Raw genomic sequence first — 26,623 nt, forward strand, 5'->3', positions numbered from 1 at the left:
GTTCAGTTGAGTTCTGTACCATCTACAATGTCACTGAACTATGAGCACTAGTCTAGAACTGGACTTGACAAGCACCAAAGCTAAAATGACCTTCATCTCCCACATCCTGCATTAAAGATCTAGGACAGCCCCATGCCTAAGTCTTGTTCTAAAATGCTTCATTTTTGTGCTCTACATGCTGTCCTTGTTGCTTCAGAAAGTAAGGTCCAGACTTGCTTTAATAATGAGCAAATGAAGCATTTAATGTAGACCCATTAAATGATCACCATTCATTCTGTGTACCAAATAAGACAAAGATCTTATGATTGAAAAATTGCATATTGTTTAAATAAAGACTGCAGATATGGGAGACTTTAAAAACCAATGGAGGGTCAGGAATTGATGTAGCAGTACAGTGCAACCAGCATTAACAGAACATAAATGGACTTTGTGATCTGTCCAGGGATCTGTTTAATGAATTATCACAGTAACTGTTGGCTGTAGCTCTATGGACTGATGTAGAGAAGACACCCTATATCCCATCTCTCTATTTGCTTAAAGAATAATTCTTCTTTTTCTGGGAAGTGTATGTTTATTGCATTAGACAGATAAACCACATCATTATATTGTACTCAAGAGTTTATAGAATTTTAGCATGTTGCTAAGTCAAAACTGTAAGGCAATGCAATATATTTTAAGTAGGTTTAAAGATGACAAATATGGTGATGCTTGCTTTGATTACAGTTTCATTTTGCTTCCACTGAAATGGTGGGTACTGTATCAAGGAGCAGAAATCCATTCTAATGGCACTTCACTAAGTTATTAGCTTTTTTTTTGACAATTAAAATGAATAGTTATGAACACTAATGAACACCTAGTGCTCTATGTAAAGCTTCAACAATTACCAGCTCCAAAACAGTTGCTTGAAATATCTGTAAATCTGATGGAACAGGAGGTATTGTCCCTCATAAGAAGAGTTTGGCATAATTCTTCGGACAAAAAACTGGGAGTAATTCTTCTTTGATAGATACTGCACAGTGCGATTATGTCAATATTAGGAAGTCAGAGTGACAAGGAATATTTCCAGGCACAACTATAGAGCTGTTCCAGTGTTCTCCAGAAACAACTTGAGTACTGTGAAATAATCTTTGCACAGCATTTTGGAGGTTTAAAGAATGTGCTATTCTGGCAGCAGGCTGTAGCCTGTTTACCCGCAGCATCCAGTAACATTTCCAGGCACATTTAACCAACTAATATAAATGCAGCCTAAGAGATTCAGAATGTAGTGACACTGAGTCTCCAGAGCAGATGGGAGAATGGGTCTTCAGTCAAGAGGTAATAAGGCACCTTTCACTTCTCAAAGCTCTTGTATTCTTGAGATTTTAATTTGGATTGCATACTGATTCAACGTATTTTTTCATTATTTCATAAAGCAGATGAGACTCTTACCCTGTAAAATCTTTTCTACCAAACAATGTAAAAATCTAATGCAACATTATAACTGTAAAATATCAATTACAGAGTTTTAAAGCCAGAAATAGGTTTTGCTTTTATTTATGCTGGTGTTCTGCATAACCGAATATTTATGCTGGTGTTCTATACATCTATATTTAATAAAAATTATAAAAATATTTTAAAAATATTGACTTCAACCAGTCAAATACTGGCATGATAAATATTGGCACTTTTGGCAAATGTAAGGGTTGATTTTGGTTTCTATACAAGTTTTTCAATCAACAGGTCTCTCTTTGGAACTGAATGAGATTTCCAACATGCTTCAAGAGTAGGATGTAGAAATTTTGTGTAATGCATTCTCCTTGAATTGATATTTGTCTTGCATTTTGTTGTTGTTATCTTTGGACAATCGTTCTATATGGAAGGAAGATGCTTTTTTTTATTCTTTGGAAGACGAAATATTGTGACATGAACTTTTTGATTTATTGGAGGTATTAACTGGTAGGTAAAAAAATAGGTTCCAAATGTCTGTGCAAAAAGGAGAGCTCTGGAAAGTCTGTTCTCAGTAAACTTATTCTTCTTGGATTTGCATCAAACTACTAAGGAGATCCAGTCTTTGGCAGCCAAAGAGGGCCTTGGCCAGTTTTCCAACTGTAGCACCTTTGGCACCTTCCCTCATTACCCACTTGAGCAGCATTTGGTAAACTTTTTCTTTTAGTCCATCTCGTTCGTAGTCATGATCAATTTCATCAATCTCAGGATCACTGAAGCCCAGTTTCCGAGCGCAGTGCTTCCACTGCTTAGCCAGCTTTTCTCTCACTAGATTCAGATGCTTTTCTGTCAGGACAGTAGTATTGTCTGCAAAAAGAAGATGAGTGTAAGAAAATTCTATCTTTCAACAGTTCTTATGTTCCTTTCACTCTCTCTCTCTCCTGTCCTACCCCAAATGCTTATTGGTAATATCTAGAGACAGAATCTTAGTGATGCAATCAGAAGTGGATTTCATGGAGGCAGCATAACCCAGTGATGGCAGGCAAGAAATGTCCAGACAGAACATGTGTATTCATGGGTCAGTTGCTGGATTTGCTCTTTGATCTGAAGCTATCATAGGCTGTCACTTAAACCTGCAAGATTGAAAAAACCCTTTCTGGAATTTCTAGAGAGTTGTATATGTTTTATATTCTGAGACACAAATGTTACTTAGGAATACACCAAGGTAGTTTAATTCAGTATTGATCAATGAAAGTAAATTACATTTCAAAATTGTACAACTTCTATCTGAATGAAGTTGTTGTGGCTCTTGCTTACATGGTTTAACTTTTAGTTTTCCATGTGTTGTGTCAGGCACTGGACTCTATGATCTGCATGGGTCCATTCCACCTCAGGATATTCTATGATTTAAACTAGAAGTCAGGTGAGGATCTCCAATCCTAGCCTTGCTTCTGCCAGTGCGTGTTTTATACATTCCAAACCAAATGATTCTCAGGTAATTATGAGGTGAATACATGAAAACTAGGGAGATATTTCTCTTACCAAATACACCCACTGCTTCATAATGAGGATAAATATCTTCCATAGCAACAGAGCAAGTGCTGACATGCGGATTCTGATCTTCAATTCTCATGTGATTGTAGGATCCAATTTGAATTCCAGAGCTGTTAGTTATGTTGTACTTGATTGATTCATCTGTATAGGGAACTTTAACACAAATTTACAAACAACAGCATAAGGTTCAAATGTCAAAAAGTAACATAAGGCGGAAAAAGTTCCACTAATAAGGGGAGTGATATTTATTGCACTTGATGTAGAAATAACCATTTACTGTCAACTGTGCTGCGAGTGTATTTTTGCTATGCAGTGATACGGAAGTGTACTTTAGTGAAAGCCCAGTCTATTTTATGACAGAGTGCCACAACCAAGCTGATAGTTACTAGACTGTAAATAATGTTCTCTGTGCCTTGGGAATGCATAGTAGCAGTCTTGTTTTCTGCTGCCTAACAGCTTCAGGAGGTCAGCCTTGACTCAAATGCTCTTTTTGTTTAAATTTTAAAAGGCTCACTTCTGCCTCTCAGCTTTATTTTTCATGGATGTAAGTGCAAGTTTACAGTTATGACGTCTGAGTTCTGCAAGACGACAGCAAATGTAGTTTCATGTTGCTCATAAAATATGATAAGTAAAACACGTAATTTGATCTTTTGTTTACTGTTGTCTGATTTCCACATGCAGCATGAAGATAAGTCACTATTCAGTTTAGGAGAGGTCAGTTTTCTGTTCTTTTGTCAGTGTTTTCTGAACTCTGCTTGGATAATTCTCCACTAAACATTCTAACTCTAGCTTAACTGGTGAATCTCATAACCTGGGTCTAAAATTGAAGTACAGATACTTAAAATGATACACCAAGCTCTGTATTTCATCACCTGGAATCATGGTTACATCCTTGCTACACACTCAGTTGTAATGTGAAGTGTGAGCATCTATAGTTATGTATGAAAATCTGAGAATACTTAATATATGCTAACCTGGGACTGCAAGCCAGAAATATTATATGTATGCATTATTAGATTGATGAAGTTGCAAAAAAGGAATGCATTTTATCATGTCTCATAACATTATTACTTCTACTCATAATATTATGATTCCTGTATTTTTTTTAAGAGCCAGAGGACTCAGGAAACACATCATATTTGTAGTTAAAAATAGAAAAAAACCTCACATTTGCTATGTTCTTATCTGGCAACAAAATGAATTTAGCATAACATATGAAAATATATACACATACTTTGTCAATATTACAGTATTAACAGGAAAAATTGCTACACTTATAAATCTCCTTTCCCAAGCCTTTACACTTTGCAGCTTCTCAGGTTTGGGTCATCATTTAAAGGGTGCAGAGTCAAGAAGACAGAAACCTCTTCTTTCAAGTTTTCTTTGTAGTTTAGACCACTTAGAAACTGGACAAGCTTTTGAAAGGGTTAATTAAAGAATTCAGAGTGCCCCAAGCAACACAACTTTAAAGGAGCATATATTAATAACTCCTGAAGGATAATAAAGTCATTGTTATTATGACTTTAGGGGTTCAAGCCAGTAGAAATGTAGAGACCTGTGCCCCAATGAAGACTGATCAGCATGAAGCCTGTAGCTAGAAATTTGTACTAAAATGCAAACTAAGATAGAACAAAGTGTTCCAAATGTGTATGTGGTTCCAGAGCTGGGCAGAGTGACAGCAACTTGAAATTTGATCTAAGGAAGTGACTAGGTTAGGTGTACAGGAGATCTTGCAATGCTCTCGTATTTTTAAAGTTCTTACATTAAAGAATATGTTGTCCTTGATTTATCTATTACACATTTAATTGTGTGTTTAGGTCCTGATAGCAACAGGACTAAGTTTTACCTATTGATACTGAAAACTTCAGCTATGCTTAGAGGTATTAAACAATAACAGAAATTTTTTCAAGTTTCTTAAGTCTTTTGCTTTACTGGTCAGGATGCAATGCACAGCCTGTTGGCTACCAGGGCAGATGAAGGCCACAGCACTTACCTGAGCTTACTCTGGGTGCACTAGGATAGTATGCAAATGTTCCCCTTGGGAAAGAAGTGGAATCCCTGTAATCTGTAGAAAGGAAAAAAACCTCAAAGAAATGCCAAAAGCATTATGTAAATAGAAAAGTAAATATACTTAACAATGACTGCTATATTTGTGACAATGTGAGTATACAGTGCTCTTTAATACAGAGATGAGAAGCTTTTTAATTAGCAGGATTGTGTCTCCTTGAATAACTCTAGTTTAAGCAATGATCTTATTGAGGTTTTGCTGAGTTACTAATAGCATTAACCATCCTTGGATCTCAGAGAGGACAATGGGATTCCATGTGGGCGTAGGAGTACCTGGCAGTGTGGGATCAGAGCACACTGCAGTTACAGAGTAGAATTTGCCAGTTTGAATACCTCATACATGCAGCTTAAACTCCTGAGTGTGAGTTTTTGGATGCTCACAGATGAGCTCTGCAACTCATACTGGGGCAGCAAGAGCAGATGGGTTACAGTCACCCAACAAGTCAGTGAGGAACTGAAATACAGATCTTGTGCACCTCAGTCTGGTATCTGCTACACTATTTCACACAGTCTTCCTAGAATAAATATTTTCTTTATTTCTTTCAAACAGAAGGTTTTCCTTTATTAGTGATGTTGAAAATTCTAATGCCTGCCTTCTGACATGACAGCCCTCGGATTCATTTCAGTAAATAAACTCACATAAACAGCTAATCACAGCCTCTGCATTAATAATTCAACAGAATAACACCTTTGTGGCATTCTGCTTGTAAAAAGCTAGGCATTTTCTCGTGAGATGACCTGGAAAATAACACCATGCTAAAAATATCCAAGACTAGGAGCAGGCATCTCATGCTGTCTCTAGTTCCTCAAAGTTGTAACTAGGTCTCCAGTTACCACTTATTTATATGCTTTGTTAATGCCCGATATTCTCTTCCTTCTTTGTCTCCATACATTTCTACTCCATGGCTTACCAGCAAACACCAACAGGAGCTCTCCCTCAGCACCAGGCAGAGCTCTCTGGAGAAACCAGTTCCAAGCCTTACCTCCTTGCTGGCTCCCTAGGTTCAGGATCTCTCAGCTTGCTGCAAGCCAAACTAAAAATTACCTAAAAAAGTACTAAAATAGATGGGTATCTATTTTCTGAAATGCTACAAGTGTTTCTTCACGAGTAGAACCTATGGTATGAATGTTACAGTTTTGAGAGTCAAAGTTCTCCTCAGCTTTCCTAGAATGACTGGTAGCAGCTCCTGATTTTGTGAGCTGCTTTAGCAGTACTTGCTGTCTGCTCTTCCTTGGCTGGTAGAGTCAGCTGTTGGTTGGGTCTCATACTCTTCCATTACACTGATGCTTTAGAAATGGTTCATTTGAAATTGGCAGCCTGACATCAGCGAAAGCAGCATAATGCAGTCAAAGCTACAGTGTTTTAACTTTGAGTCAACAAAGAGAACTTAATGAAAAGAATTCACCCTTTCTATATTACAGATCAGCCTGCAATAAGCAGGTTGTTCCCTGAGCTACAAAACTCTCTTGACCACTTCAGTGAATAGAGGAAAAGTGTGTTTTCAGAAACATAGGTGTTGCAGAAGGAGGAATCTCACCTGTATCTGTGTCTGAATTCTTTGAATACCAATTTACATTCGTTGGTGACGTCAGGTTTTGTCCAGATTCTGGCACAGGAGGTTTACTAAGGCTAAAGTTACTGGCTGAACACAATCCATAGGTATCCACCAGGTTTCCTGTTGGAAGACTGTTGGGACTGGGCCCATAATAAACATCTACATTCCGTTTTGGTGTTGTTGCAGCTACCTGTGACCATAAATATGGATTAGTGTTTGATCCTGTTTTTTCAGCTCTTGGATACAGTTCACTCAGTTGAGAAGTAGGGGATGGCTTTGCAAACGGATCGCAGGAAACTCTCCGTCTCCTCTCCTCCTCTATCATTTCAGGGCTGTACAACACAGGTGGAACTGCTTTATCCATCCTGCTCCCAAAGGCATGGTAGTTGTATTCATGCTGGAGTTTTCTTTCCAGATTATCAGGTGGTACAAATGAGGTCTCGCAGCTCTCAACAGGCTGGTTCTCAGGGGAGGGAGCAAACAGGGCTTCGTTAACCTCGCTGGTCATGGGACCCTGGGAGCTGTGTAGAGAATTAGGCTGATCTGAAAGGAAAGCACATTAAATGTTTGAAAAAATTCAAATGCAAGTATTTCACTTGTTGCAATGACCTATTAACTTACTTTATTATTATTGTATATCTAAAAGGTTTCAATAAAACATTACTTCCAGCATAAGACATTCTATAAAATAAAACACAGCTTTACTGACAAATAGAACAGATTTTTATCTAGGAAGTACAGGTTTGCTTAAGCTATCAGTATTAAAATCTCATTATCTTTAGTAGTGTGAGAATTCACTGTGTGGTCTGCTTGTATTGATATCAAGTTTTCAACCATTGAAACAAGTATTCCTGGAGGCATTTGTAGGATCTGATTTACTGGTGTGTCTCCTCTGGCATTAACTAGAGTTTGATCAGTGCAAAACTGAGGTGTAACAGGATGGAAAATAATGCCACTGTAATAACAGGTGTAATTTCATACAGCACAAATAATTTGTCATTAAAATCTTATTTAAAAATGATTATGTCAAATGTTCTGTCTGGATATGTCATGATATGAATACTCTTCCAAAGAATACCTTTTTACAAGTAGCGTCTACCAGATAAAATAGTCTGTGTCATCTATACCTTTCAACCTAATTCTCAGTATCAAAGGAAGCTCTACTTCAGAATTGAGCTAGATGGAGTTATAATCTATATGATGCTGTAGCATTCTGAGACTAAATAAGAAACATAAAAATCTGTTTGTTACTACTTGTAATTATTTTTTTAACGGTAGGACTGTAGATGCTTTCTAAAGTTTTGAAAGCTTCACACTTTTCTAGAAAATACCATACATTGCTTGAAGCAAGGGACACTTACAGAGCACTGTAAAACTGGAATGAAGTGTATGTATGTGCTTCTATTTAGCTCAGATAATGCTAGTGAACTGGGTCCCCCCCAAATTACATTATTTCAGCCCATATTAGGCAGGACCAAAACTAGTTCCTTTGGATGGCCGTATATTAGAACACCTTCAGTAGGACTTGCTCTGCTTGTTTTGCTATCACTGCTAGAGAGAAGTGGGAGGAATGGTTAATACAAGAAATAACCCCATCCAAAGTGACAGCTCAATTCAGTATTAGCATAAACTATGTGGCATCTGCTCTCCAGGGCAAGACTGAGATAGATGTATGAACAGATCCTGTGGGATGCCTTCACTACCATTGGCTGAGTTATGCCCATTGACTAGAGAAAAACCTCTGCCTTTGACTGACAGGCCAGCAAGATAGCATCTTTCTGCAGTGGAAATTCACAGCAAAGTCTGTTGTACTTAAAACTTGAGAGCATCTGCAAACTGCAGCAGTCATACACGATTCTTTCTGCACAGGAAACGTAACTACACTCACTTAAAAATAGAACAGTGGGGCTGCCCTAAATCCATCAGTTCTACTGAGGAACAGTTGTAGGAAACCTGGCTTTGGGGAAGATTTATTAGTTGCATTTACAGTTTAACATTACTAATTTAATTGTGTCTTAGATAACTCAGCATAATTTTATTTCTACTGGATGTTTTTATTATTTCTTGTAAATCAGTGTTGCAAATAAGATCCTGTGTCCCTTGACATTAAGAAACTTTGGTAAGAGAATTCCAGATCCACTACTACAAAACTCTATCATATTAGATATATTATCACATATTAGAGAGCCAGCTCTATAAAATTGCCAAACATGCAACTCATCCAAGATTTGATGTAAGTATGACAGAAAAGAGGAAAAAACCCTGTCTACTAGTGTTTTTCAGATTCCTTAGAGAGCAAAGTCCTAAACAAAGGAATAATTTACAATTATGTATCTTGGTCATATTCAGAGCATTCATAAGAAACGATGGAGGGGGAAAAAGAAAGGTCTTAATGAAATTAAAGCCTATAAACCAAGCAGTTGGCATGACTAAAAAGACGAGAAGAAAGATCAAGTATGAAAAGTAATTATCAAAGTGACCACCATAAAGCTTAATATTGTACAAAATTTTTGGCATGGAAGAGGAAAGCATAAGAGTGTAAAAGGAGATGGAAATTTTAAGTGTAACTTCTGGGAGCAAATAACATCTTCTCAGTAATTACAATTCTTTCTGAGGTGCTGAATAATTGAATCTCTTCATAACCCTTAATGGTAAGGTTACTTGCTTTGAACTCAACTTTATCTTTGGCAAATACACAGAATAATTATGTGCTAGTGACTTACCTACTTGACCATTGCTGGTATCTGCTGGGACAGCATCTATTTGAAGGGATTCCATGCTATGCAGCAGTTCATTTGATTCAGGCTGCATTATCTGCACATGAGAACAAATGATCAAATTATAGGCAAAAGCTTAAACAAAGGGACTACCTGTAGAATATGAAACAGCACAGCTTCACTGTGAAGTGACCTGGATGAACAGATTCTGTCTGTCTCTGGCAAAAGATCCCATACTCTTTCAGAAAGCACAACCTGTCAGGAAATACCCATTGCTTTGCTACAGGTGGGCAAAATATTTTCTTCAGTGAAGGGAGGGAGGACTGCAGTATAACAGCAGTATATAGTACTCTGACTTGGCCAAACAATATCTTTGCCTACATGAATGTGACCTTAATCCAGAGTGGCTCTGGATTGTCTGACTTGTATTTAATAGCCAGACTTTTGGCAAGCAATCTTAGTGAGGGGATGCTGCTGAGGTAAAGGTAGTAAACATGCATCCTGATCTGTGGATCTATATTTAATAAGCTCATTCATCAATAGGGAAGAAGAGGTGAGAAATAATTAACATTCAGGTATAGGCACATTGACTTCTATGAAGATTATTAGAAAAGAGGAGTTTAGAATAAATTTTCAGAAAAAAGCAGTGCAATTTCCTTTCTATAACCCTCATCCTCACTTAACTAGAGTGAAGGCAAAATCTACTCCTGTTCTACTCTTTTGATGTTCCCATTATTCAGGCTTTGCTGGAAGTAATTTTTTATTAACCTGCAAAAATTATTTCTCAACTTCCCCAAGTGCTGCTTACTCATAAAATAATTTCCAAAAGCAGAGTTTGTGTTAGTATTTTTTTAATTAAACCCAATAAGTACTTTCACAGATTAAAAATCAACAATTCTTACCTATCTCTTCCCAAAAAAATTACTTCCCTCCAAAAGCAAAAGGTAACATTCTAACACACATTACAACCATAGGTCCTTAGATTTTACTTGAGTAATGGAATTATTTGAACAGGAGGGTTAAACCAAATTACTTCTGGTTGCTTTCATTCTCAACCATTCTGTGATTCTGTGATCCTTTTAGTTAGGAGGCTTCCATGATTGCTGGGCAGGCAGCAGGGAGGCTATGTCCAAACTCTCTAAGCCATGTTTGCTACTGAAGCTGTACTTGTAATTCACACAGTGACTTGCCCTGGATCCACTGTTCACAGGCTGTGCCCTGATTGTAATGGATGGTTTCCTTCCTGAGAAAGTAATAAACCCACAGCCCATTTCCTAAATAGTCATTTTGTCCCTATGATATGAGAGGTGCATCTGCAGAGAGCTAATGAATGTAGTAAAATTTGCCTTGGTCCTGATTTGGGGTTGCTGTCGTAAATTAGACATATATATTGTTCATACTGGGAGTTTGATCAAATTAGTCCAAGAAATCTGTTTCATCGGTTTCGCTTTGCAAAACTCTGTTGCTTTTTTGAACAGTTACTGGTGCTTCATAAACATCACATGAAATGAGTAATTTTTATTTCCACAATTGAAGACTTGGTGAGAAGGAAGCATTTAAAAAAAAGTGAAAGAATGGTTTCACAAGGAAGTTTGTTTTGTTTTGTTTTTTTCTTAGTTAAGAATACTCTCTGTATTGTCTGTGAGTGAAGTCTATACAGTCAAGTGATGAAACTCATAATATCTGTGATAAAAAGGTTCCATTATCAGCCAATTTTTTTATGATTCTCTTATTTTCAGTTGGGAAATTTTTCTTTTAATCATAGTTTTTAAACTTACAGCCAGAAAAGTAAGACAAACCAATTTGGACACTCAGGAAAACGATCTGATTTTAGCTTTTACCTGTTAATATTACTGTGGAATACCTTCCTGGTCTCAAGCAGGCTGAGACTCGTTAGACACTGCCTGAAGACAGGGCAAAAATTGCCAAGAATTTATGATGTTAGTTACTTTAAATTAGATTCTGCCACTTTTTAATTTATATGAATAACATTTTATTTTGTGAGTGAGACTTAGTGGATATATGAGGAGCTTTTGCAAAATACCATCATAGAATCCTCAGGTAGAAATAGACCTTGGGCCCACCTCCTGCTCAAAACAGGGTCACTTATGGGACTGGAGTTGGTAGCTCAGAGCTTTGTGCAGTCAGGTTTAAATACCTTCAATGATGGTGACTTGACAACCTCCTCAGGAAACTTGTGCCACTGCTCTGCTCTCCTCAGAGGGCAAAGTTGTGGGTTTTTTTCATTTCACTCTTAAATCCAAGTTTGAGTCTCTCTTGTTTCTGTATTTGTCTTTTTTCTCTGGTCCTCACACAATGTGCTGCTGTGAAGAGCTCGCTCTGTCTTCTCAGACTCCTCACACACAGGAGCAGGTTGCTATTTCTTTGTCCTCCAAAGCCATTGCATGTCTGAATTCCCATCTCCTATTAGGACTAACAAGGTCTGAGCAGATCTGCTGCCTGTGACACTGCTGGTGCCAGGCAGGCTGTGGCTGCTGCCCAGGTCGCTGCTCTTTACCACCCTGAGGTTCTTCTTGGCAGTGCTGCTCCCTGGCTGGGCAACCCCTGGTTGGCACTGAAGCCAGGGCTTATTTAATTCCAGCATTCCTCTTGTGCTTTCTGAATTTCACAAGGTTTCTGTCACCACATTCCTCCAGCCTGCAGCTATCAGCCTTGTTCTTGTGACTGTCTTGATTAGCCCTTCTAGTTTGGTGCACACCTTATGTATGTTCATTGTTTCTGTCAGGTCACTGACAGAGGAGTAAACCAGGTCAGGTCCCAGCCCCCTGCACTCCTGCAGCTGCTTTTGGCCTGCAGGTGAAGTAGGACTCATCAACTGCTCTCCTCTGGGACTCACCATCCAACCTGTTTTCATCTACTCATCCAGACAGCAACATCTGAACTTGGATACAAGAGTAGTTTGGGGGAGAGTGTTGAAAACCTTCTGAAGGCTGAGATAAATTACATGCAGTGCTCTGCCCTCATTCACAAATCCAGCTATTTTATCACAGCAGGAAATGATATCAGTTAAGCATGATCAGTGTTGAAGTGGCAGAATCTGGCCATAATTGGGGTTGGGAAGAAGGAATGTGGGGAAATTTAAAATGCTTAGAAAGCTACTCACTTTTAAATTCTTCAGATCTTCTTCAATATTTTTTCCTAGCTCTTCATAGTAAAATGGCTTGTATCTTTCACTGATTTCTGCAAAAATAAAAGAACTAACTGAAAATGGTTTTCAAAGGAAAATAAAAGTGACTTGTACTGTTAACAATCTTGATGGAAAAGGAATGAAGAATGAAGACTTCTATAATGTCAGAAACAAGAAAGCCATGTGCAAGCCTAGTGCAAGGCAGTCAAGCAAATACATACATTTGTAATTTGTTCACATGGTACATTTAGTCTCAAACAGTGACAAGAACAGGATGACTTCTATGGATTTGTTGTTGTTGTATTGGTTTCTATGGTGAAATCTGTCTATGATCAATGGCTGAGAGCATCTTTCCTTGGCTTGCATATGGGAAAATTAGAAGCTAAGATCCAATACAAGCATAAACTTAATCTATTAGCAGTAGATTATATATGTTTAAGTAGATTATATATGTTTAATATGGAGATAGTAGGTGGGTTCCTCATGGGATACACATTTCCTCTGAGCATTTAAATACACGCCTGTATATGAAGCTGTTGGTGCCCCAGTCTAAATATAAACCTCAGTTTCCTGTTATTTGTTGGGGTCTTTTTTGTAGGTTGGGTTTTTTTTCCTCTTTTTGTTGTTTTCGAGTTTTCCAGGTTGTTGGGGTGTTTTTGGTTTTTTGGTTTGTTTGGGGTTTTTTTGGCACTATGTATTGAGGCAGAAAGGAGAGACAATGAGATATAGAATTTTTACTTATTTGCTCTTAGCCTCCTTCCCAGACCATTCAGCCAAGACTTCTACTGACTGGAAGTGTTTTGCCATCTGACCATGTGAAAGGATGATTAGCTATCAAAGTCAGTCACGTCGCTTATGGAAGGATAACTAGGACAGCTTTTGAATCTAGAGTATTTTGAATAGGATATTTTCTCAGTCATGGTCAAGATATACTATATCCCTTGATGTTAGTTTTTATGTAAGTTTCAACAATAAGATTATACTATGCTGAAAAGAAATTATCAAGGATAAAGTGTCTTAATCAGCTCCATTCACTTACTAGGATTTTTCAAACCTGCAAATGCTGGATCAGATCCCATTTTTGGTCATAGTACAAAGAGCATACTTTGTACTATGACCAAATAGCAGATTATGTGCATGGCTATTTCAGTTTTCAAAAAACACCCCATCTTATTCCAAGAGGAAAATACTCTTGAAATATTTTGCTGCATTATAAGCTATCAATGGACACAAACAAATACAAATCCTAAAGTAATGCCTTACCTGCAAAGGTTGGACGTTTCTCTGAATCTTCATCCCAGCATTGCTTCATTAAGTCAATAACTTGCGCTGGACATTTATCAGTGATCTCCTTTATGTCTGGTCTGTTTCCATTCATGATGCCAAAGCAAATCTGGGTTTCATTTATACCATCTGAAAAATAAAATTTCCTATCAGGTTCTGCTCATGGGTTTTGCTACCTTTCCAGAGGTAAAAGAAACAATGAAATAGCTCCCTGTGTGTTTGTGGGTATGTAAAACAGGATTTCAAAGAGGTCCAGATTACAGTTACAAATCTTTTATATTAGTGAATTTGAATCCACTGCCCTGACTTCCATGGATTAGAGATTTATTTTAAGATCAATGGATTTACTTTTATATGTAAGACATGCACAGTGTGAGTAAGGGTGACAGAGGTACCTCTCTAGAACCTGCTTCTCAGGTGCATCAGCTCTGCACTAGATATGAACACAAAGATGGCCACACAGGCAACATTAGCCATTTAAATAGCAAAAAATCCATTCAAAACTATAAACATTACTGTTACTCTGGAATTCCACAGCTGGCTTCTATTGTTCTACATAAGCCCATTGGTGCATGTTGAGAAATCAGCACCAGACAGCTGAGAATTGGTAACTGATTGTGAGATCATTCTCATTTCCATGTGTAACTAATCCACCTCAGGAAATAGTGTCCATCAAAGAAAGTTTCCATCCTGGCCCATCTGAGGTTTGCCTAATTTCTGCCACCAAATCTGGTTTGTGCCCACACCATGTAGATGTGAGTAGATTCAGCTTATGGCTGCATTTCATTCAGATGTTCTTGTCCATGCTTAGAAGTCAGGAATGATGCAACTAATTCCTCTGACTGGCCATGAGGTGCCAAACCAGTGCTATTCTAGGCCATGGGTGATGCAATCCACTAATCTTAATTTTATAACATTAAATGCTTAATATTTGTAACTTATATTTCTGGTAGCATCCTTTGGGAAATAACGTACTTTCATATGGCTCTTTGTTAGCAAAAATTGCCCAGATCACAATGCCAAAGCTGTAAACATCTGATTTCTCCACTGGTTTAGCATTAACAGAGCGTAAATGCTCTGGGGCCATATAGAAAAGAGTCCCAGCATTGTTCTGGTAGGTGCTCTTCATTTGCTTCTGTCGGACAGTTTCTTCTTGGGTCAGCCTGCTCCAGCTCTTAAAGGAGGCAACACCGAGATCTGCAATCTGAAAAATGAGACACATCAGAGCAAGTGCTGTAATGAAGAGGAGATAAACAAGTATTGCATTCAGTGTCAATTTTATCAAGTCTTAATAGCCCAATAACCTAAGTCTAATAACTTATCTAAAAATTAAATAGTGAAAAAATACAACTTAAAAAAGGAAAACAAACAATTTGATTTTTTTCTTGTTTTTCTTTGGTTGGTTGGTTTGGTTTTTCTTCTAAATAAAGCATCACTGCCAATTGGGAGCCATAAGGCTGAACTTTTATTATTTCTTCTATCCTCATATTGTGTAAGTGTAGAACATTTGCACAATGTGAGGATAGAAGAACTTTGGTTTCACACATATTGGCAATCTTATGTGAGGTCTGCTTGCAGCACTCATAGGAGAACAGAAGATTCATAGGAGAAGAATCTAAGATTCAAACCTAGAATCAACCTATGAGATGGGCAGATATGCCTCCTCTCTCACTACCCTTGCCATTCAGATTCCATTTAACTCAACCACCTTAGATCTTCCTTCAGAAGAGGGAAAGAAGAGGCTCTAAAATGATGTGATATGTATGACAAAGAGACATGGAAAAGAATAGCATGGAATAGGTTAAAGCAGAGATACCTGGGTACTGTGTGCTTGACAATGTGCTATCATTGAAACTTTAGGGTGCAGTTTTGAAATGGCTGGTGATGAAGCAAGTAATCCTTCCCTTCTCTCCCCCCATTTCCTATTATGTGCTCCCTCTGTTCCTCTTGTTCCAGGACTGACACTTACCTGGGAAGACCTGGCACAAGGCAGTCAAGCAGCTTGCTGAACCAAGTGCTCCCCAACAGAAGGATAGCACTGCCAACAAGGTAAATGGTAATCTGCTGCTTTGGCTTCCTAAATCAAGACAGGCTGTTCACATTAGCACCAGTGCTAACACAAGGGAACAGGAGGTCAACAGCAGAGGAAAGCTGAAAGAAAATGGGCCTGTCTCTCTTGGCCATAGGCAGCTGTCAAACAGAGTCATGTAACTCAATTACTTCAGATAAAAGCAAGATGACACCTTGCCTCACTTCTAACTCACTTTTCTCTCTTATTGCCTCTAACTAGCTTATTATTCCTCTTGAATTTCTGCAGCCCTGGGCTATGTTTAGAGGTTGCGTATTCAGAGGAAAATCTGGGCAACATTCTGCTGGGGAAGTAGGAGTCCAGGTTCATGTGTAGTGATAGAGAAGGATATGACAAATCTTTCTGCATTTACAATTTCCTGGAACAACTATTTCCCTTTCTAATTATTGACAATGTTAGACACATTCAAGCAGATTGATAATACAACAGCTGCCTTAAATTGTATTTTTGATCAAGCTACTTAAGGAAGTCTTATCTGATTCTGAATTTGATCCTGTGTTCCAGATCAGTTTGTCATGAAATGTGATGATAGCCTAGTTTGGTCCTGTCTATATAAGAGAGATGAAACCCAACTCCCGATACAATTTACGTTTAAAGTAGATCATGATGAGATTTTTATTTTTGAACAAGAAATAAATTTGTAATTCTTATCTGCAAGCTGCTCATACTGCACTTGCTATTATATTAACCTTGTCAAAGAACTACTTACTAATTTATGTGTGAGAAATAGAAAATGACAGAGTTCTCTTCACAGAAATTTGTTCTATAGCTTCAAACTGTAATGGGGTCATTATTTTAACAACTCACCTTGACCAGAGACAGGATATTTGATGAGGACTGCTGCAAATTCCCCTCAGGTTTATTCCACAGTAGCCTCTATATTTATGTGTCTTGATCCAAAACCCCACTAAAGTTAATAGAAGGGCTTTGGAATAGGCTTATAAACCATTCTTTGAAGTAGTGTTCTGATGGGGTTTTTTGGTAGCTCCTGGATGTCATTTTAAAATGATGACTAAGGGAAAAGAGGGATACAAAAGAGAAGATAATAGAAGAAAGAAAGAAAGGAATAAAAAAAAAGGAAGTGGAGGCAGGAGGAGAAATTACAGCAATAAAGGACAAAAGACATCATCCATAAAACATTCTATTTTGTTTAAAACTCTGTATTAGCAATTTTTCATGTAATTGTTATGTTATGTTTATGTTGTTTATGGCTTGTTATTTACATTATTTTTTTAATGCCTTCAGTGATTTTTTTTTCCACAGTTGGAGGAATACTGTACAAATCTCAGACTCAGAGGTTGTATAGGCCACCATAATTTAGTGATCCAGGGAACACTCTCTCAGTGATAACTCACTAAACTACAGAGGCATTAAGCTACCAAATCCACCAAGTTAGGAGCTCTAACCAGCAGGGCTGTAGTGGGTTCTTCAACCCAAATCACCAACCTTCTCCATTCACATTTTAACAAATACCTTAATGTGGAAGTCTCTGTCCACAAGGATGTTTTCTGGTTTTAGGTCTTTGTGTACAAAGCCTTGCTCATGCAAATAAAGCATTCCTTCTGTGATTTCCAGCACGAAACGCCCTCTCACTGACAAAGGTACTGAGAGCTAAAAGAAAGAACAAGAAGTTCCATCTATTAAAAAATGCAACTACAACAATCAAATTAAAACTCAGTCTTTAAAAAAAAGTTCCTCAGTCCCAAGGGTACCTCTGTTTAAGCTATGGTAAGAAAAACCTGCATCACCAGTTTTTCAATGAGGGAGGTGATTGTCACACTCTACTCCACACTGGTATGGCTTGACCTTGAATACTATGTGCAGTTTTGACCACAATTTAAGAAGGATGTAAAGCCATTAGAGAGTCTCCAGAGGAAGGCACAAAGATGGTGAAAAATCTGGGGGGAAGCTGTATAAGGAAGGGCTGAGGTCACTTGGTCTGTTCAGCCTGGAGGACACTGGGGGAATACCTGATCATGGTCTACAGCTTCCTCATGATGGGAAGCGGTGGGACCGGCACAGATCTCTTCTCTCTGATGGTCAGTGATAGGAATGGCACAAAGCTGGATTAGGTAAGGTTTAGGTTGGATATTAGGGGAAGATTCTTCACCCAGAGGGTGGTTGTGATTTTTGGGGTTGTCCTGTACAAGTTGGACTTGATGATCTATCAAGGTCCCTTCCAACCAGGGATATTCTATGGCTCTAAGGTCCTTCTTGGATTGAAATTTTGGCATTAAAATAATTCTAGAGTTACTCCATATTTAAAAATATTTGCTACATATTTAGCAAACTCTCCACTTATCTCTACAGCCCTTCTAGAACTTTTTAATCTGTAATTGGTCTGTCCTCTGTGATGCAAAGGAAAGCCATTGTCTGCTGTCTCTAGAGAAAGCAGTGCTGCCACTGGCTTTTTAATACAAAAAGAAGAATAAGAAATTAAAGACTCTGTTCTCTGACTATGGCAGTAACATCCTGTCCCTTTCAGACAGCTCACCAACCCTAAGGGATGAAATAATTGACTGCTCACATTCTGTAGCACTTTCATCATGTTCCCCCGGTCCACGTACTCCATCACAAGTGAGTAGTTTCCGTCTTCCAAAATGACACCGAGCAGCTTTACCACACGGTCATGCTGCAGTCTGCGCATAATCCTGCCTTCTTCAAGAAGGGAAACATTGTACCTGTAAAACAAAAATTACACAGAATTTAGGTGCCAGCCCAGAAAGAACAAAGGGATGACAATCACACTGATTCATATGAAAGCCGTGGCCAAAAATGTCAACATCCCTAAACCCCTGCAAGATTTACCATACCTTCAGCTGATTTTTAATTGATACAGATTTGTTCATGCCAGGTTATATTCTCTAAGATTCTGCTCAAATGCCTTAAACAGAGACTGTCTCCTCAGTCTGATTTAAGGCCTGCTTTTCAGAAACTGCATAAGCTTTCTTCTTGTAGGTAGCTCTGGATGTCCAAATCTTTTAACTGGGGTGAGAACTGAGCAGAGCTGAAAGAGCCTTGGAACAAGAAGGATCAAGATGCACTCCACTACTTCTTGTACAGGTAACTTACAGAGGTCTTGTTTCCAAAGGGCTTCATGTTCAAAATGGATTTCTTACAAGGGAGCCACACACATACTAATTGATGACAGCATTTGCTAACAATTAGTGGTTTAACAATTACCTTGGCCTCAGTACAATCCATCAAAAATCAGAGGTATGTAGCTGGGAGCTCTCTAAGGGTCTTAAAAAAGGATAATATCCATTATATAATGAATAGAAGAGATGGTATTTTTATTATTGTTCCTGTTCTAGTCACCAGATGGAAGGATGTAAGAAAATATTGAAACTATACTGCTTGCTAATGCTTTCCTACCCTCTGACTTAAAAGGAAACTGCCTTCTCCATCTGTGTTCCTCTGTATTACTAGAGAAGAAACTGGTTGTTTTGTTTGTATTAGGCTCAGTTAAAAATGTTGCTAAAGACTTATGGTTCAATATTTTAAGAAATAACAAAATTATGAGCCTATGTAATGAAAAAATAAAAACACAAACCCAAAAATACACTTGGCAGGCTAGTCCATTTTAACTGTGGTCATCCCAAACTGCCATTGCAGGCTGCAAACTAGATACTTAATTTGCTTTCTACCAGCAAAATAAAAACTCAGTTAATTTATTTATCATAACCCAAAGCAGAAAAAAACATGGAATTTTGTCTCACTCTAGTGGATGACTCATGGGAGAGTTTTAGGATTGTTATGGCTGCAAGGTAGTAGAGCTGCAATGTGACCTGAATCCACTGAAATCAACATTCAATCTTTGAATTAAATCAGTGGGCTTGGCTCACTCTCCTCTTGCTCTTTCTCAAGAGAGACAGGTTTACATTCGTGGTATTAACACACATGAGGGTGGAGTCCTGCTGATAATTTATGTGCATTTAGTTCCTAGTGGACATCTACAGTTGGACAATTTCATTGAAAACATATCTGCAAGTTAGAAAATATCGTGTGGCCACTGAGTTCCTGCATTTCCTTAAGTGTGCAGGAGTCCTCTTGATTCTTAACAAGAGAGGGGGAAAAAAGAGAAAATTTGCAGGACAGCTGTTAGTATTGTTTTCTTTTCCCCACATAAAGTATCTCCAGAAGCCAAAGACTTGAAATTATTACACTCCATTTAGGTTTGTCTTAATTGAATTTAGAGTGAAAATCAGAACTGAGATCTAGAACTTACTCAGTGCGCTGTGGTCCTGTATACACTTTTTTTAATACTACAAATCCATATTTCTTGTGCAAGCATAAAGAAATTGTTCCAAATCCTCCAGCATCTAGTTGCTTCTTTTCAAGCAAATCCTTGGTGTTCATGTGGATGTCTTCCAGAGACATGGCTGCAGTCTTTATGGCTTAGCAATTAAAACAAAATCAAGCACCCTCGTGTTCCTGGACCTGCAGTATAAAAGAGAGAAAATGAAGTGTCATTGAAAGCATTCAGCTGTTCCACTAAATAAGTGAACATTGAAGGAGTAGGACAGAAATATAAACTCTCGTGACCCTTATGAATGCTCAGTTGGAAACCAAAAATGCTGCAGTTCTCACAGAATCAGACCTAAAGATTAATGCTGTCAACCCACTACAGTTATATTCAGTTGATAATATAATTTCTTCAGTTGATAAATAATTTCTTCACTGGAGGGTCTCAAAGTGCTGCTGATAAATAGTTTTTATCCATACAATATACAGTAGATCAGTACTGTCCCTACCCTTCATATGTGCAAAATCTGAACCCCAGAAAAACCAAAAAAAGCCACGGTCCCAAAGGCAGGTAGTGCCTAATGATTCTGATAGGTATCTTGTTTTCTGAATTGCCTGTACATGGGCCCCTCAGGTGCCCAGATTCTTACATAACCCTAAACTATCTTTTAGGCATCTTTGCAAACCTAGCTCTAAAGGGTTTGCTTAAAGCTTAAACCAAACAACCAAATGGAGGGTGAAATGAAGGACTCAGCTTCTGTTGGAAACTTATTTGCACATGATCTCAAGGTGACAAGTGCTAGGAAAGAATATGTATGGCAACTTCTCCTCTGCCCATTAAAGAGAAGAGGAACAAAGAAATTATGAAGGCTTGTAGTAATTCCTAAGTGCATCAAGACAAAAAAAGAGTTTGGGGGATCCTATGAAATGAGTAAGTAAGCGCAAGTGGATGCCAGAATAATTTTAATCCTTTGATAAGGCTGCAGTACTCTCTTGCCTAATGTTTCCCAGTCTAGACAGCCCCTGCCTTCAGCACATGCCAGCAAGCTGCTTTGCTAGCACTGGTGCAAGCCAACAAGCTCTGCTTTTTTCCCCCTCACTAAGTTTTTAACTTAAGCACCTTATATCAGGTAAAGAAAGAGTTTGCTGAGAAAAGACAAAGTGCAAGAGACTGGCAGGGCTGTTCATTTTGCACTCATCTTGGGTAACTACAGCACAGACACAGATAGATGGAGCTGGGAGAAAGGCACCACCTCTAAGTGCCACTACCAGCAACACTAGATTGGTGCCTCTGGGTAACTAAGAGCTCTAAATTGTATAGCAAAGGGACTCCCAAGTTTTTCCAGACCAACAAACGACTGCCAATTCCTGTAAACTATTATGCACTTGTATCATCCAATCTCTAATTGAAAAAATTGGTTAATGTTGTTGTGAACATCAGCTGTAGCCTAATTTTGACTGCCTCATTACCACACCCTCTTTGGGAAACCTGGGATCTAAGGACTTAGCGTGTGTGGAAAGTAGGTACCTGAGGTAGAGAGACATTTCAGTGCTGAGTTGGAAATGGTCTGATCAGTTCAATACTGACCAACCAAAACAGGGAAGAATAAATTATTTTTTAAAAAAAATTATGAATGTGCCTGTAGAAGAGATAAAGCAAGAGCTTTCTTTTCAAAGAGCATATATAGACTCTACAGGCTGCTGTAGCACAGATAGGAAACAACCTCCCTACACCTAGAGCAGTGTTCTCTCTTCAGAGTTTTCTGCTTTGGCTTTATGGACTTCAAAATGATGCATGCTTTGTTTTGCTGCAGTGCTAGCCTGCATTATGAGCACAGGCCTGAGGCTATGGCTGCATTCATTTAGTAAGAAGGTATGTCCTACTATGCCTAATAATGATTAGAGGAAGTTGTTCTTGTTCTGTTTGTTGTGGTAGGGGTTTTTCTGGGGGGTTGTTTTTGGTTTTTTGTCACGTTTTTGTTTGTTTGTTTTTGGGTTTTTGTTTTGTTTGGGTTTGGTTTTGGTTTCTCCTTTACAGCCAATCAAATAGGAGGCAACAAATGACTCATAGCAGTGCCATTGCTGCTTTTCATAGCTGAGCCCTGGATGTTTCTGGTGATGGTTCTCTGGATTTGTTGGCATGGTCATACTGACTTTTGTGCAGATGGGGTGGATGTCATATGTACATGGGGCCTAAATTCAGTCATCAGAGTCAAACATGGCATAAACTAACATTTTGCTTCTTTATCTGGGTCTCCCTTCCAAGAATAAGTTTGAAGTCACTTATGTATGTTAATTTTTCCATGCTAACAGCAATTATGCAGCTAGGTAGTAGTTATAAGACTTGCACAAGCTTTTCTTGCGAATGCAAAGTAGATGTGCATTTTTGAATGGCGAATCTCTAAAGTTGCATTAATACCACTGATAGCTTGGGACTGGCATTCGATACCATATAGCCTGGCAAAAAATATCTCTGCCCAAAACTGCAACAAATGCAGTTCCTTGTTCCTGTTTATAATGTTAATTACCTGTTCCTTCCAACCAAGCCACATGTAGTCACTATGAACAAAAGTCTTGGAAATTCTAAAGAAGTAATAACTTCTAAAATCATGTGTCTGTTGAAGTGAACTGGGTAACATTCAAGAAGAGGGAATTTTCTTATTAGATGGGAGGGAACCTTCCCCATGGGCATAGTAAAATGCTACTGCTTTTTTTGGTGTTCTTATTTAATAATGAGGTACTCTGAATAGAAGCTGTCTGATCTGATGACTTATTTCAAACCCAGAGTTGTTTTGTTTTTGTTTTTGTTTTTTTTTTTTGTAGAATGAATATCACAGGAAACCATGTCTAGCTAGTCTTTAAAGCAAAGACTACTTATTCTGGTGTGCTATTTAACATGAGATATTGGTTTATGATAGCTTGAAATGTCAAATTATAAAAAACCAAGGACAGAACCTCAAAGACTCAGGTTCACTCCAACCTTAGTGCTTCTTATTGAAATACGGGTAATTTATATGTATCCTCAGTACTTAGGACACACCAATTCATGAATTACATATCTGTAATTAAGAGAATAGAAATTTTGTAGCTTAATTTAGCCAACACTTACAGAAGCTATGCATACTTCTAGTGGTTAATTTATGTTCTGTCAAGTAGCTGTCATCTGTGTACTTGATTCATTATAAAGCAGTTTTTTCTGTATACTATTCTGAACACTTGTATTCAGTTGGGTTCATATATACCAAGTACCAACATGTGTTATGAAAATTTTTAATACCAGTTGCTAGAAGAGAGGAATTTCTGTCCACCAGTATAGCTGGTGTTCTCTAGAAGAGGATAATACAGTGCTAAGTGTCTTTGTGGCATTTTTCTTTTTAATGCCATGGTTATGTCCTCTCCTTTAATGCCTAAAGGGCATATAAATTCACAAGAATCATAACCTGGACATTAGCTCATCGTGTCATATTCCTAATCACTGTTCAAAAGCGCTTTGCTCAGTTCTAACGATTTGTAACTGATCTGATGCAGTTACAAATCTGTAATGATGTGACCTGCATGGTTAAGGAGGAGGGCTGAGCACATTAGCACAGTAATATGAAAGAACATGGAGCCTTTGTAGTCTAATGATGCTCCAATCACCTAAGTTCTTAAGAGGTGCTATAAACTTTAATTGGAGAAAATTAGCACCTTTACAAGTAGCAAAATTGGTGGCCACTGAGTTATCAGTCAGTAATGGAAAGGAATAAAGAACAGAAGCCAAAGCTGGTGTACCCAAAGGACCAACAGGAGACAAACAGAAGGGCTGCTACAGGTGCTAACAAAAATATTGCCTGTGTCAATGATGATTCAAAACAGGGTATCTCAGATCTGTTGCTGTAAATGTCATAACCCACTCCATCCAAACCTTTCCCTTCTGCTCAGATTTTTCACCTGATGCATCTTTTCACTAAGGAAGGTTTTTTTTTTTCTTTTTTTCTCTTGGAAATAGCAAATAAAATACCTGTGTCAGGTCGTTAGCAGTTTACAGAAAGGATCCCACGGGAAGGGGAGGAGAAGCCAATTCAAGGGAAACAAAGGTATTATGCAACAGAAGTTTTCACAGGAGCGGAGGCAGCGTGGGAAGAGGAAAGGATGGGATCTGTGCAGTAGCCAATACCCGTGCAAAGCTGCTACAGTCGGTTCTGGTCACAGAAACGATTCCGTACGGGAATCGGGAAAGGCTGTCTCGGCTGCGGCGCCACACCGGGCCGTAGCTGTCGGAGACGGGCGCTCCCGCTCAGCCCCGTGCGGCCTGGCCGCAGCCAGAGGCGCCTACTCTCCGAGGAGCCGGGAAGCCCTAAAGCAGAGCTGCTCTGGCCTAGTTCCTCGTTGGCTGATTTGCCATACCGCCCTTCTCCTCCCGGCGGCTTCCTGCTGCCGCCTCCTCTCGTACGCAACGCTCCCCCGCCCGGCGCTTCCCCTTCCCCGTGAGCCCCTCCACAGCGGTGCAAGATGGGACGGAGCGCTACACCGAGCCACCTCACCTCGGAACCCGTCAGCCCCCCGGATCACACCGTGGCGACGCCTTCGCACCCCCCTTGGCGGGGTCGCCGCCGTGGTTTCGGTTTCGGTGCAGCAGCGCGGCCCTTCCACTGCTCCCGCTCCGGGCTCCTGCCTTACCGCGCTCTGGCCTCGGAGGCCCCAGCAGCTTCCCGGGGCGCCGCTGGCAATGGGGATTGCCCCCTAAGGCACCTAAAGTAATGCCTCCGTTCCGGGGAGGCGGAGCGAAGGAGGCGGCTTGGAGGGTTCTGAGAGGCGTGGGGACCGCCCAGTCAGTGACTGAGTCACCGCCTGAGCTCTACGAGCACTGCGATCGCTGCCGGCAGAGTATCTGTCGCTGCCTGAGCCACTGGGCACCACGATCGTGGCCACGCCGTGACTTTGTCACCTGTCGAGCTCTATGGGAACTACGATCCGTGCAACACCCTGGCCCTGTCACCTGTCGAGCTGTCTGGGCAGTGCAATCTCTGCCACACGATGGCTCTGTCGTCTGTCGACCCCTTTGGAGACTGTGATAGGTGGCACACGGTGACTGTGGCACTGCTCGAGCTCTCTGTGCGATGGATTGGTGCCAGACGTTGACTCTGTCACTGCCTCAGCTCACTGGCCACTATGATAATTCCCAAGAAGTGGTTTTGTTGCTTCCTGAGCTCTCTGGGCATTCCAGTCCCTCCCACACTGTGGCCCTGTCACTGCCTCAGTTCTCTGGGCACCACGATTGCTGCCACACCTTGACTCTGCCGCTGCTCCATCTCTTTGGGGGCTGTGATCGGTGCCTCACTGTAACTCTGTCACCTGCTGAGCTATCTGGGCCGTCCCATCAGTGCCACACCATAACTCTGTCACTGCCTGAGCTCTCTGGGCATTATGAGCCTTGAAAACCTGGCAATGTTATTGAGACTGAGAGCAGGTTGGGAGTTCAAGGCATGTTGGAAATGCCTTTGTCTGTGGAAGATTTGGAGCTGGATATCTGGGGATTTTTTTGTTCAGGAAGGCCCGAAAGTAGGCTTTTGTTTGTCAACAGAGTTACTATCACACATAACAGTTCTGGGACAGTTGCAGGAATACATAACCAAAAGAATTGCCATAAGCCAAGTAGTTCAGGCTCCTCTGGATGTCAGGTGTGTAGTTAATACAGGTTCTTTACATAAGGGCCAGTGCTTTGCCATTCATCTGTGAAAAGGATGGTAATGGTGAGTGTCTAATGTCTTTACTGTGATCTTTCCCATTCTGGAGAACTGTTGCATTCCCTATGGTGCTTTCAAGTAGCAATGACAGAAGAGCGGGGGCATAACAACAGGGTAGGGCAGTAGCAGCCCACAATTATATTTTTAATTTCTTCCTTTGATGGTTAGCAATGCAGTATGAGTGTTCCTAAACCACCCATCTACCCTTATCTGCTCTTCCAGGGATGGCACTGTCTGCTTTGTGCCTTGTGCTGGCCCACACGTGCATCTGCCGGGAGCAGGGGCTCCTCCCTTCCAGCCTTCTGGAAGGTGTCTCATGGGAAAGACAGGAGGGACACAGAAGGATGCGGGTGGCTGTGGGTTTGCAGAGATAGGCCAGCCTTGGTGATCACTTCCAAGATGAAGTTTTCTCTTTGATACTCTTGATGAGTATCAAAACTGCCCTATGATGGACAAACTTAATAAACAGCTTCATTTCGAGACCTTGGGGGGGGAAAAAAAATAAAAATGCTGAGTGCAGTCGTTTTCCCTGGGGAAACAAAGTTGACAGTGGAACGAGTGGAACTGATGCAGGACCAGCACATTCCTGTTTTCCACTCATTCTGGATCAGCTGGGATTGAGAGAACAGGAGTTTAATGCGCTGACAATTCCTGATGCAAGGGCTGATCACACTTACTGTAAAGAGGAGACTCAGGACCAAATGTTGATTGTGACACTGAGCTCACTGTAGTTTAAATGCAGCAATTTTGTGTCCATCCACACTGTGAGGTGTCACAAGGAGAGCATTATTGAACCTGCAGTCCAGAGAGTC

General features: G+C 39.7%; 1 protein-coding gene across 1 annotated transcript; it reads right to left on the reverse strand.

Moving 5' to 3' along the window:
- Positions 1–216: 216 nt before the first annotated feature.
- Positions 217–24,827, reverse strand: RIPK1 (receptor interacting serine/threonine kinase 1). Its single transcript, XM_066559004.1, has 12 exons — positions 24,609–24,827; positions 20,069–20,280; positions 18,368–18,521; positions 17,314–17,451; positions 14,727–14,955; positions 13,731–13,880; positions 12,444–12,520; positions 9,326–9,416; positions 6,585–7,145; positions 4,973–5,044; positions 2,968–3,132; positions 217–2,292 (listed from the first exon to the last, which is right to left on the reverse strand). Exons 2-12 carry the CDS (start codon positions 20,218–20,220, stop codon positions 2,006–2,008), a joined length of 2,076 nt encoding a protein of 691 aa, XP_066415101.1. The 5' UTR covers positions 20,221–20,280; positions 24,609–24,827; the 3' UTR covers positions 217–2,005.
- Positions 24,828–26,623: the final 1,796 nt, after the last annotated feature.

Source organism: Molothrus aeneus, chromosome 1 (assembly GCF_037042795.1).
Source record: "Molothrus aeneus isolate 106 chromosome 1, BPBGC_Maene_1.0, whole genome shotgun sequence".
In the NCBI taxonomy this organism is placed as follows: Eukaryota; Metazoa; Chordata; class Aves; order Passeriformes; family Icteridae; genus Molothrus; species Molothrus aeneus.